Genomic DNA, 13,034 nt, shown 5'->3' with positions numbered 1-13,034 from the left:
AATTTACATAGCACCTCTCCCTTCCCCCCTTTGGACTTCCCTCAACTTCCATTCCTGACTTATTATCCTCATTCTGCTGTTTTCTACAAATATATTTTCCCTTTAATTACATTATTTGTTCCCTATCCATAAAGTTGTGGATGTTTTTTAAATTCTACCATCAGGTCAATATTCTTTATTTGCTTCTGCAAATGTAATATAAAAGGTTCCCAATCTTTTTCAAAATCCCTATTGCCCTTTTCCCGAAGTCTGTCAGCTTCGCCAACTCCACATACCGTATTTTTCCCTCTATAACACGCAGATTTTTTCTCCTAAAAAGGAAGGGGAAATGTCTGTGTGTGTTATAGAGCGAATGTGTGGTCCCTGGAGCCGAAAAATCAGGCAAAAATCAAATCGCCAGGCAAAAATCAAATCGCGGCGCTTCACGGAGAAGGGAAAACTGAAAAGAGGAAGCGGCTGCTTTCCTGCATTCTGCCTCAGGGTCTTACTGCCCACCCTCCTCTGTTTCGTTGCTGTGTTTGCTGAAACGGAACAAAGAGCAAGGAAAGCCCCTCCCCTCCAGGCAAGCTCCGTTGCTGCTGGGGTAGAGGGAGAGAGAGGGGGGAAGGGAGAGAGAGAGGGGGAGGGAGAGAGAGGGGGGGAGGGAGGGAGGGAGGGAGGGAGGGAGAGAGAGAGAGAGAGAGAGAGAGAGAGAGAGAGAGAGAGAGAGATGGCTGGCTGGCTGGCTTGGGTGGGGGAAAACTTTTGCCTTTCTTTTCTCCAACTCGTTAAATCCCTCTCCTGCATTCTTAGCCAGCTGCTTCTCTGCACACCCCTCTAATATCCCTTCTTTGTTTTTCCTTCGCTCCCCACTTAAAATGTGGTTACAAAGCATAGATCCACATAGATCCTCAGGATCTTTGCATTGGGTCACCCCAAATTCACCATCAGATCACATAGCATGTCCATGGCTACAGCCTGCCCCCCCAAAATCACGCACCCACTGTTGCCTGGGGCTGCAATGGTGCAAAAACGTGGTTAAAAAGCATGGATCCACATGGATCCTCAGGATCTTTGCATTGGGTCATCCCAAATTCACCATCAGATCACATAGCATGTCCATGGCTACAGCCTGCCCCCCCAAAATCACGCACCCACTGTTGCCTGGGGCTGCAATGGTGCAAAAACGTGGTTACAAAGCATGGATCCACAGGAATTCTCAGGATTTTGGCATTGGGTCACCCCAAATTCACCATCAGATCACATGTCTGTGGCCACAGCATGAAGCCCAAAAATGATACATCCACTGTTTCATTCAGAATGTTTTTTCCCTTGTTTTCCTCCTCTAAAAACAATGTGCGTGTTATGGTCAGGTGCGTGTTATAGAGCGAAAAATACGGTAATTCATCAGTTTTTCTTGCCATTGTTCTTTTGTTGGAATTTCTCCAGTCTCCCAGTTCTGTGCTGTCAATATTCTTGCCGCTGTCGTAGCATACATAGTGTTCTTTTCTCTTTCGGCAGATCTTGTCCTAAAATACCCAACAGGAAGGCTTCTGGCTGCTTAACAAATGTTATTTTAAACATTTTTTTTAATTCATTATATATAATTTCCCTATATACCTTAACACTTTTACAATCCCACCACATATGGTAAAAGGTCCCTTCAACCTTTTTATACCTCCAACACTCCCTCTGTTCATTTTAATATATTTTAATATTTTTTTTATGTTTTGGCCAATTTCACCAGTGAGAATATTGTACATCTTTTTTAGTAATTTTGAGTTCTCTTCTATTACTTCCTTTTGGAATTTAGAAACCATGTAAAGAAAGACTTTCTTATTGTCCTCTTTGAAGATACCTTATAGCTGCCTATCAAGCAACCAACTTTGCAAAAGTTGGTTGGTTAAACTTTTTATTTTTTAAGTACCGGGAAATCTATTGCTCTTTCATAAAAGGTTCAGGGTGTTTTCATTACTGTATCTACCGAGTAATCTTCTCTATTTTTTCTGATGATCATTTTGTTAATATGGCACATATGTGTGTGTGTGTGTGTGTGTGTGTGTGTGTGCATGTATATGTATATGTGTGTGTCTTGTTCTCACAATGATTTCCATCATAACATATTGTTTACAGAATCACCATGATCACAGTACTGAAATCCAAGAAAAAGCTCCGCTATGTGCTTCCATATTAAATAAACCTAGCTTCAGTTTAATGGGAAAATGGCACCTAGAAAACTGTGGAAAAAGTAATGGGTTTATCTGCCAAAAGGCTCAAGGTAAAAAAATATTTTTTTCCTACTTACCCACCCCTAAAAAGGCACTTATATATGTCTACTCCAAATTAAGTCTTACTGAATTTACAGGGGTTACTCTCAGATAAGTAGATAAAGGATTGAAAAACTATTGTGTGTGTTGAATGAGTATATGCACATCTGTTGAGCGAGGGTGTGTTTGTGTTTGTGGTGGGGGGCAGGTCCTGAGCACACACCCATTGCTGCACATGTGCTCCTCAGAGGCAAAAAAAAGAAGTACCATAAATCATGTAACATTTGTTTTTGTAAGCATGTATGTTCTGTTTGTTTTCTGTGTAAGAAAATTTCCAAGACATATTAGCACTTCAGGGGGTATAATAGTCATAGTATGGGATTTAGCGTACTATTTAACATTTAACATTATTTTGCTCCAACAGTGTTCCTGGCACTGTGCAAAACACAGAAAGCATTTTCCCTACCCTCAGTGCTTACTGCTACAATTAGTAATTGGATTTTAGAAGGCTGAGAAGCAGGAAGAGAATGGACCAGCACCCTTCCCATTCTGCAAAGTATAAACTGCTAGTTGGTGCTGCTCTTTCCACACATCTCTCTTGGCTCTGTTGACTCCTGGAGTGGAGCTACTTTTCAGGGGGTGCAGTTTTTGACATGGGACTGATCTTTTTCTCAGTAGCGAAGATTCATGCTCCGGCACCGGGGGCGGGGGTGGAGAGCAGGCGGGGGCAGTGCTAGTCCTGGGGGCATGGCACGCTGCCCGTAGGGGCGTGGCACGCATCCTGGGAGCATGGTGTGCCGCCCATAGGGGCGTGATGCCCAGTGTGGGAGGGGGACAGCCGCGATGGCACCCTGCCAGGATCACGCTGCCAGGGATGGTGTGCTCCCCCGACGCCTCTTCCTCCGCCAGTGCTTTATCTTACAATCAAGAGAGAATGTACAGGGTTTGGTTTTAAACAAATGGCATAGTGGGGTTTTAAAGGTCTGCCAAAAAATAGAACCTCTTCTTTTTCCTTTCTGTGCCTTTTTTCTCCCAGTTCTGTCAATCCCCAGTGAGTTATCTTAAAGAAAATACAAGCAAATGATATTTTAAGATACCATATGAGTCATAAATTACTCTGAGTTAATTTTAGTAAGTAATTTAAGAAATAGTAGACACAACAGTATTATGAGACAAAAATGGCCTATGATCATCCAGCTGCAATGGTACATTTGTATCTCTGCTCTCTTCTTTGGAAATGAAACATGAAATGTTTTCTCTCTAGTGAATGTTTGGGCATGTTACAGTCCTACTGGCTAAGATTAGTGGTTGAGCTTTTCACTCTTCCCATTTCCCAAGACTGCTTCAAGCTTCATCATATGATTTTGTTTTATTTTTTACTAGTAGCAGATGTCACCCTAGACCAAAGGAGAACTCTTGTCCTTACAGTGGTACCTTGGTTTTCGAACATAATCCATTCCAGAAGACTGTTCGAGTTCCAAAACGTTTGAAAACCGAAAACTCAATACGGAACATGCATGGCATGTTCGACTTCCAAGGCGTGTTCAAAGTACTTACAGCTTGAGCTGTGGTGTGCTAGTATGGGGCTTATGCCTTTTAATTATGCTTACAAGGATCTGTCCTTCCAGTGAGCACTCAGTGCTAGTGTCAGTGAAAAGGCACAACTGGTTCCTTTATGCTACTATTCAGTTCTGGTCCATGTCTGTGCAGTGATTGGTGCTTTCAAGGTTTTCAAATACTGAGCCAACAAAAAATGTAATTTTATTATTTACTCCTCCAGTGGCTGAATTTTAAACAAGTTCTGGTAATAGTATTATGTACCATAATATCCTCTAATATCTATTTTGTTTGGGTTTTTTCCTTGCTGCTTTTAATAGATTAATTTATATTACTTTCACACATGGCTATATCCTGTTTGAAAATGTAAGTTTCTTAATAGCATACATTAAACTGAAAAGGTTTTCTACGGCGTTCCAGGTAACTCTTCATTTTTCATTTTATTTTTCTCACAGATATGTCTAGAAATGTCATACACTCTTCCGTGATGTACCCAGTACCAAATACTTTAGAGTATGCAAACAAGACATATACATTAATCCGTGGGAATATGACTTGGTACATGGCTTTAAAAACCTGCAAGGAAAATGGGGCTGAATTGGTCAGCATTTCAGACCACTATCACCAAGCCTTCCTCACTGTAATTGTAAATCGACTGGGCTTTGCCCATTGGATTGGATTATTCACTTCAGATGTAGGTATTTAAAATATTTGCTCATTTGCTGTGATTTAGCAAGTACGTTAAAATTTACCCTTTCAGTGGCTGAACATGTTAAGTGAGTTTGTAAATAAAACTCTGTGTGTCTTTATTACCATTTGCCTCTAAAAGTACCTTTTTAAAAAATACTGGGAGAGGCTGCAGTTCAGTGGTAGAACACCTGTATTGCATGAGGGTCCGAGGGTCTATCCTCGGACTGAGAGCCAGTGTGGTGTAGTGGTTAAGAGCGATAGACTCGTAATCTGGGGAACCGGGTTCGATTCCCTGCTCCTCCACAAGCAGCTGCTGGGTGACCTTGGGCCAGTCACACTTCTCTGAAGTCTCTCAGCCCCACTCACCTCACAGAGTGTTTGTTGTGGGGGAGGAAGGGAAAGGAGAATGTTAGCCGCTTTGAGACTCCTTCGGGTAGTGATAAAGCGGGATATTAAATCCAAACTCTTCTTCTTCCATCCCTGGCATCTCTAGTTGGGACTGGGAGAGACGTCTGTCTGAGAGAGGATGGGCTGCAATTTTGTAAGAAAGAGTTAAAAAATAAAAATCAGTTTGTGAACTGCCAGAGGTAAGCAAACATTTTCCCCCCCAGAACGGCCTTAATTTTGAATGGTCAGATGGTACCAAGCCTCCGCATACTTTCTGGAGAGATGAGGAATCACAGACCTCTGGAAGCTGTGTCTACATTGATATTGACGGACGCTGGAGGAGCACTGACTGTGAGAGACTTCTGAATGGGGCAGTTTGCCATATTCCACCCCGTAAGCTGGTTCTCTCTCACATTAAACACTGAAACCCTCTCAGCAAAGAGCCCATTCTGGCCTCTGGGCATCTTCTTAAGGAAGTTAAAATGAGGAAAGGGCCTTGTTTAAAATGCTCCATGTTGAGATGTATTTCACTTGTGTTGTAAATAGTCAGACTTTGTAATAACATGTCTGCCTAAGGAAAGAAGACAGCTTTCCCCAAATACGATGAGAAGTGCAACCAGTTTGCTCAGTTGAGCTGGTTCTTTGTGAGGGGATGATTCGGCTGCCTGGGGCTAAGCTGATAAAAAAAATAAGAGAGTACAGTGAAGGAGTAGAAAATATTATGTCATGAGCCCACAGCATGCTTCATGGTTCTTGGGGGAAGTTCCTTTAAAAAAAAGCAAAAGATTACTTAAAAGCAGAGAGTTGCCCCATTTCCTTCCAGTTTTTGGTAATGTACGTACCCTAGGCATAAGGTACACAAGTACTCTTCTACAGACAAAGGACTGGTGCTGATGTAATATATTTGTCTCAATAGGCTATTGCAGAATTTGTTAGATCTCTGGAGAGCAAATTCTGCCTTTCTGTTGTGGCTAAACTATTCCTTCTGTCACAGAGGAGAAGCCAACTGAATATAAGGGACTGTGTGATGAAAAACCTGTCCCTTGGATAAAATTTGAAAGGAGCTGCTACAGCTTTTCCACAGTTTTAGAGAACTCAGACTTTGATGAAGCATTTGAATTCTGCAAAAAGCAAGGTAATCTGTTGGTGGAAAAATTGGCAGAGGATTTATGGCCTTGCATCGCCTAATCGTCAGTGTTCTTTTCAAAGTTTCAGAGAAGTTATTTCAAAGACTATTGATCTGTTTTGATGTTGTTCAGCATAGCGGATGCAGTCCAGAAAAAGCTAGATAAATCTCTGGTACTGCCAAAGCAGTGAGTCCATGGCCACTTCACACATTAATGTATGTTATTAATTCATTGTACTCTGAATATTTTTTAAATAAAAATTAACTAGGCAATTTACATGCAACAGCACATTGGGCACTTCCATACCGTGCCAGCAAATTTATGGGTTGTGCAGTGTCTCAGCACTCTTTTTTGAGGTGGGTGGGTGGGTGGGGGGAGCCATCCACAGCATCATGTTTGAGTTGAATGCATCCAAAATTCTGCACCCCACCCCCTGCTTGTTACTGCAGATTTCCTCTTACGGGGGGGGGGGGGGAATCTGGTTAGTATTGTTATGACTAGTATAGACACAAAAACTATTCCGTTTCTGGAGGTGGTTTGTTTCTGAGATTAGGAGGGATAGTCTACTGCTATACCTGCCCAGTTCCAGTTTGGCCTAGCGGGGCACACCTGAACCATTGTATTTATGGAAACAGCTATGGAAAGGTTATTGGTGCTGCTTTGGAATGAGGAAGTATGTAATCTGTGCATGTAATTTTGTTTTTTTTCCATACCAGAGTACATCATCAGAAGGCCTAGCTTGGAATTTTTTTGCTAGGCTTTTTTGTTGGTGCGCGGGTCCCAAAGCTACTAAGGAGGGAAAAATTCCTGACAATTTCACATGCCTGCAAGAGAAAATTGCAATGAAACAGACCCGTGCAACTTTCTCTTTGGATTATTGTGCAGCCTTGCTCATCTCTACTCTACAGCCTTGCTCATCTTAAATTAATATGACATTGTTTCTTGATCTAAGGATGCACCCATTATATTGAGTAATGATTCCGAGTATCATGGAAGGTAGCTGAGGATTTATTGGGGGGGGGGGTACTGCCATTCATATTTGAGTATTAATGCCCTACCGTTCAGTGACTTATCAGGGCAGTTTACGTAGTCAAGAAATACAAAAACAAAACAATAAAACAAGTGTTAACTTGCAAGTGTTAACTTGCTTGCGCGCACACAGAAACAAAACATAGATTTGAAGCTAAAACATGGAAAGTTTTAAAAGAAAGTCTTTGCCTGCTGCTGGACTGACATTAAGATAGGCAAACCTCCATAATGTGAGCATCACACAGGGAGTCTGTCCTCAGTGGATGAAGGGCTGATTACTAGTAACCTCCCATTGTACTTCACTTGGTGGGGACCAATCGGAGAAGGTCTCTGGTTAAGATCTTAGGTTCCAATGAGGCACATGTGAGGGCAAGCATTCCTTTAGGCACTCAGGTCTTAACTTTAAAAGTAAAAACTAGCACTTCAAAGAATTGAGCCTGGAAACAAACTAGAAACTATTGCAACTGGCAATGTACTGGCATGGTCTGCTCATTGCATTTGATAGCAATGCGTAGAGTTCAGATAGCGTTGTGAGAGAGTGTTGGTTTTTAAGCAAACCATGCGTAAATCTGAATCTCTCTCTTTCTCTCGGCTTTCATCCTCAGGTTCTAATCTTCTAACTATTGAAGATGAACATGAAAATGCTTTTCTTCTGGAAGAATTGCATTCTTCTGGGCCTTCAGTTGAAACGATTTGGCTGAATATCCAGTTTGCTGCTGAGAGTAAGTAAAAGGAATTGATCAGATACATCCATCCGTTTCTGTATAGCTGTCTTTACAGGGCAAGTTGCTTGGCTCATTAGTTAACATATACGCTGTAATCGGTAAGACACTCTGCCACATTCTGGCTACATGATCACTTTGCTTCTGTTGCATTTCTTCTTATGTAATGAGCTAATTCCTCAGTCTGAATACCTACTAATAAGTATGTCTCTGTGTTTGAAATACGGATGGTCTGGCAGGAAAACGAGTTGTTGTTTCCTCCAGGGGTTTTCCCCACACACACCCTGCCACACCTCTTGGTCAATGCTGTTCCTTCCATCTTGGGCTTTTTCTTGCCATATCTGAAGGAGCATCTCCACCCACATTGTTCAGCCCTGGCACTGAGGTCTAGCCCCAAGGGCCTTCTCGGCAGTAGCGCTCTCCCTGTGGAACACCCTCCCATCAGATGTCAAGGAGATGTCTTTTAGAAGAAGGTAGCTCTGTATCGGGAGGTCTTTGGTGTTTTATTATGTTTTTATATGTGTTGGAAGCCGCCCAGAGTTGTTATTATTATTACATCTTATCCAGAAGTGACTAGGAAGCACATCCTGCTATAAGCTATTCTGATCAACCCTTCTTCCCAGTACTAAAAAGGGAAGGAAATACAAGTCAAGGCATATTTGTGGATTTATTTATTTATTTATTTATTTATTTATTTATTTATTTAAAATTGACACTCCATTGTGACTAATCTGGGAGGAAGTTACAATGTCATAAAATTTACAAATTTGAAAGAGTAATAATCAGTACATACAATTTTAAGGGTCTTGTGGGGTCAGTGTTCCTATGCCGAAGTTCTTAAATGTTCCTAACATGAATTGGAATTCTTATAGGTACCATTACCATAGAGCCCAGAAACATTTCTGTTTTGCACACTGACAAATCTTATTTAGAAATTTCTTTCTGCTGAACTGCTCTTATAGGCTTGTTAAAGGTTTGTGGGATGATTCCAAAATAGTTTTGGAAGAACACACAGTAATGGTACTGCAGCTGAATTAAACATGCATTTGGACTTAGAGGAAACACTTCATTTTGTTTATTATTTCAAGTACAGTTGTGAACTTTTTTTGGTTTTACTGTTTGATCGTTTGTAAATTGCTTTGAGGTTTTTTTTGTATTTTTACAATCAAGTGATGTATGAAGTTTATGAAATAAACAAATAACTTTATTTTTTGGGGTTGTAAGCCACTCCATCCCAAAGGCTGTAAGCAGCAGACACTTAAAAACCAATATTTTTTAAAATAAATAAATAAACAACATATTGCATTTTTAAAAATAAGGGTAGATCCCCAAAGAAATTGATTTTTCATAAATATTCCATGAACACCTCCAAAATAGCTTAACTTCTGTGGCAAGGAGGACACCTTCTTATTCTTGCTTGGAGGCGGCTAAAGCTAGATGGAACTTACCCTCACCACTGCAGACCCCAAAAAACTGCTTAGTTTTTATACAGGAAGCAACAGAAATATGGTATTCTGCTCACAGATGCTCTTAGAAACACCCCCCCCAAAAAAAAAATTCAGTTCTGATGTAAGCAAATATTTGGGAAGGAATGTGACAACTAGAATTGCATTCTGCTCTGCACAGCTGTATAATGATTTCCACATTTTTTTTGCCCATAGACAATACAATGACGTGGTTTAATGGTTCCCCCATTCAATATTCAAACTGGGGCATCCAAGAACCTGATCTAGGTCAGCTGGCAGGAAACGTTTGTGTTGCCTTAAGGACCACAGATGGAGTCTGGCAATCATCAACCTGCCAAGATAAAAAAGGATTTGTATGCAAAAGAAGCACAGGTATGACTCCACATTGAAAACAACATATGCGGGTCCCCAATCTTTTTGGGCCTGGGGGAATGCACTTGAAATCTGCAAAGCTGTCAAGGCCCATTTTGCAGAAGAAAAACAGGTGATGCTCAGACCATTCCCCACCCCCACCCCCACAAGCCAAGCCAACTGTACACACATACAAAAAAAGCAAACAAATCAAGTAACACATCTATCTAAACCAGGAGTAGTCAACCTTTTTATACCTACCACCCACTAATGCATCTTACTTGGTGGTAAAATTTCCTTACTGCCCACCAGTGCTTGATGGGAAGAGGATTCAGCTTGTGCTGTAGAACCCCCTACTGCCCACCTAGAATCCTGAAACGCTCACTAGTGGGTGGTAGGGACCAGGTTAACAACCCCTGATCTAAACAAAAATTTCAAAATACAAAATTGAGAGAGCTGGAGGCGGGGTTGCCAAAGGAGATGTTTGAGGGCACTGTCAGTTCCTCTTCAAATTCTAGCCTTCCAACGTACACTTTGTCAGTTATCAGATTACTGGCACCAGTAAAAATCCCACCTCCTGTCAGCAGGGCTCTATGGAGTGGCAGAGCCGCCGCCACATCAGCAGCCCGGCTTCCCACAGCATCAGTTTTGTTGATCCCATCACATACCTTGAGTGGGGGGGGGGGGGTTCCGTCACTTGGTTGGATACTGAAAATTGATTCCCGTTAGTGAGCAAGAAACATACTACTTCATCACTTTCCTGTGGGATTCCCTTTCAATTACTTCCACTGAATCAGTTGTGATTAAAGGTAAAGGTAAAGGTACCCCTGCCCGTACGGGCCAGTCTTGACAGACTCTGGGGTTGTGCGCCCATCTCACTCAAGAGGCCAGGGGCCAGCGCTGTCCGGAGACACTTCCGGGTCACGTGGCCAGCGTGACAAAGCTGCATCTGGCGAGCCAGAGCCGCACACGGAAACGCCGTTTACCTTCCCGCTGGTAAGCGGTCCCTATTTATCTACTTGCACCCGGAGGTGCTTTCGAACTGCTAGGTTGGCAGGCGCTGGGACCGAGCAGCGGGCGCGCACCCCGCCGCAGGGATTCGAACTGCCGACCTTTCGATCGGCAAGTCCTAGGTGCTGAGGCTTTAACCCACAGCGCCACCTGCGTCCCCCCAGTTGTGATTACTTCTATTCTAAGTAAATATTAGAACTGCATTGCTAGTTGGTTAAACCCTTTATGTACAGGTGAATAAAAATCAAAAGCATTTTTGTTGCTAGAAGAATGAATCGTTAATTGTTGATAAAATGTTCTTTAGCTGGACCATTTTTAGTTAAGGTATTGATGTTATTGCCTGGCCAGATTTGCTTCTTGGTTCTCAAATTCTTTTTTCATGTAGATGAATTTATTAAATGTGAGACTTGACTTGATGACTACAGACTAATATCTTCTGTGTATAACTAAGCAGTTAATTGTGCAAGCCCACTCTTGTACACTGTTCAATTCTGGGTTATTATTTTTCAGCTTATGAAATTTCAGTACAGCCCGTTAAAGGTATGTTTGTAATAACTTTGCTATATCTGAGTCAGAGAAATTGAAGCTAAAACAAAACGTAGTGTTATTTCACTTGATGTTTTCTCCTCTTTCCTTCTTCACCTTTCCCAGTACCGTACCGTAGAATTTTGGTCTTGGTGGTATTATTGACATTTGTGATAGCCGCCAGTGCTATAATTGCATGTTGGCGGTGCTTGAACAAACCCACCCATCTCTTCAGAAGCATGCTGCAGCTGAGAAGTGCTTGCCCAGAAGAAGCGAACTCTGACACTCCAGCCATTGAAGAAAGCATCCTCATTTGCAATCTTGGGAAGAACGATGAAATTCAGTGATACTGCAATAAGGACCTAGAACACATTCATTTAATACAAAATATTATATATTCAGCCTGTACAAGTAAAATCAATTTCGTGTTCTTATCACAATGTAAGATCAGATCATTGTGTTCCTATACCCTTTTGTAATCAGCTTTTGACTGATCAAGAATGGAAGGGACCTGCTACAGCCTACACCATGTTATATGCTCATTCCTATATAGGGGCTGAAAACTCGGGGAAGTAGTGCATAGACTTGAAGCAGATACGATGCTATTGATAATAATGTGTGTGAAAACATGTCTTGAGCTAAAGAAACCAATACAAAAGCAAGTTATCTTTTTGGTTTTAGAGAAGTGAGGCACTTTCTTCCAAGGAAGGAAAGAGGAGAAGGTTAGCCCATTTCAACAGAAATTGTAAAAACTGATTAGTTCTGAAACTGCAAAGCGACTACTGTAACAAGAGAGTTGGGTTGCTAAAGCTTGTTCTCATATAATACAGTTCCTCATTCCCACCCCGAAAAATAACACCGCTGGGGTTAAAGGGCTCCATTCTTATTTGTTCTCCTCAGAGAACTATACATTCCCAAGTTAAGGAAGATGTGTCACAGACATAGCCTTCCAAGTCAGAATAATAATTGTTCTAGCCAGATGGGAAATGAGAACACTTAAGCAGCATGTCGCATGAAATTAATGTCCTGTGCTTTAGTGGTAAAGTACTAATGAAGTGGGTCCTCCAGGCAGAAAAGTTTGCATCAAGAGGGAAGAGGGGGAAAGCAAAAGAAAGAAACCACTGCAGACCAAGCTGTTCTTCTGGTCAACTTAAGTGTTGCTATTTCATCAGATAAGAAGTATAGTAAATATTGGATAAGCTGCTTCTAAAGCATGTTGCTTGACTACCACTTCCTTTGTGGAGAGACTGACTAATGTGTTTGGCAGGAGAAGGAATCATTTCAAGACTACATCGATTACACATAAGTCAGTTTCACAAATGCTAAAATCTCAGGACACAGTGACATCCAATAGGACCCACAGATATTTGTCATTCAGTGTTTTCACAAGGAAGCAGATGTTATTGTTATACAGCGTGTATTCACATGCCCAGATCTTCAATCTCTGTTCACACAGCCTTCCATGTGTTTTGGACTATAAATCCAGATGTTTGGGACTACAAACCATGGCTAGGGCTGATGGGAGTTGAAGTCTAAAATATCTGTAGAGCAGCAGGTTGGCAAAGACTTAGCATCTACTAAGTGAACTTTCGGGGCTCTTTGGAGGAAGAAAGTGAGTAAGGCGGGGCTCATGATAGACATATATAACTTTGAGTGGTATGGGAAAAGTGGATAAGCCTTTTTCATAATACTAGAACTTGGGACCATCTAATGAAGCTGAAGAAGTCTTCATGCGGAGGCGGCAGAGCTAAAACTGGTTGATGTGCTTTTGTCTTGCTCCTTATACAGAGATTTACATAAAGAGTTAATCATTCCATTATTATTGTCTCAGTCAGAGTGTCCAGCTGATTATTATGTGACTTTTCTCACTGGAAACCAAAACAAGCCCGACAGCAAAAACTGCAAAATTCTTTAGAAACCCCA

General features: G+C 41.6%; 1 protein-coding gene across 1 annotated transcript in view; it reads left to right on the top strand.

The window, feature by feature from the left end:
* PLA2R1 (phospholipase A2 receptor 1) overlaps nt 1–11,721 on the top strand; it is a 59,318-nt gene extending 47,597 nt beyond the window's left edge. Inside the window, exons 23-30 of the mRNA XM_083715722.1 lie at nt 2,113–2,257; nt 4,259–4,497; nt 5,105–5,273; nt 5,875–6,015; nt 7,642–7,758; nt 9,420–9,596; nt 11,097–11,126; nt 11,238–11,721. Of these exons, the coding sequence (XP_083571848.1) occupies nt 2,113–2,257; nt 4,259–4,497; nt 5,105–5,273; nt 5,875–6,015; nt 7,642–7,758; nt 9,420–9,596; nt 11,097–11,126; nt 11,238–11,458 (1,239 nt within the window). The 3' untranslated portion in view covers nt 11,459–11,721. The remainder of the gene's footprint in view (nt 1–2,112; nt 2,258–4,258; nt 4,498–5,104; nt 5,274–5,874; nt 6,016–7,641; nt 7,759–9,419; nt 9,597–11,096; nt 11,127–11,237) is intronic.
* The last annotated feature ends 1,313 nt before the right edge of the window (nt 11,722–13,034 follow it).

This window comes from Podarcis gaigeae (genome assembly GCF_964106915.1).
Source record: "Podarcis gaigeae genome assembly, chromosome: 1".
NCBI lineage: Eukaryota > Metazoa > Chordata > Lepidosauria > Squamata > Lacertidae > Podarcis > Podarcis gaigeae.
The sequence above is the reverse complement of the archived record's forward strand: the minus strand, read 5'-3'. Positions and strand labels throughout refer to the sequence as shown.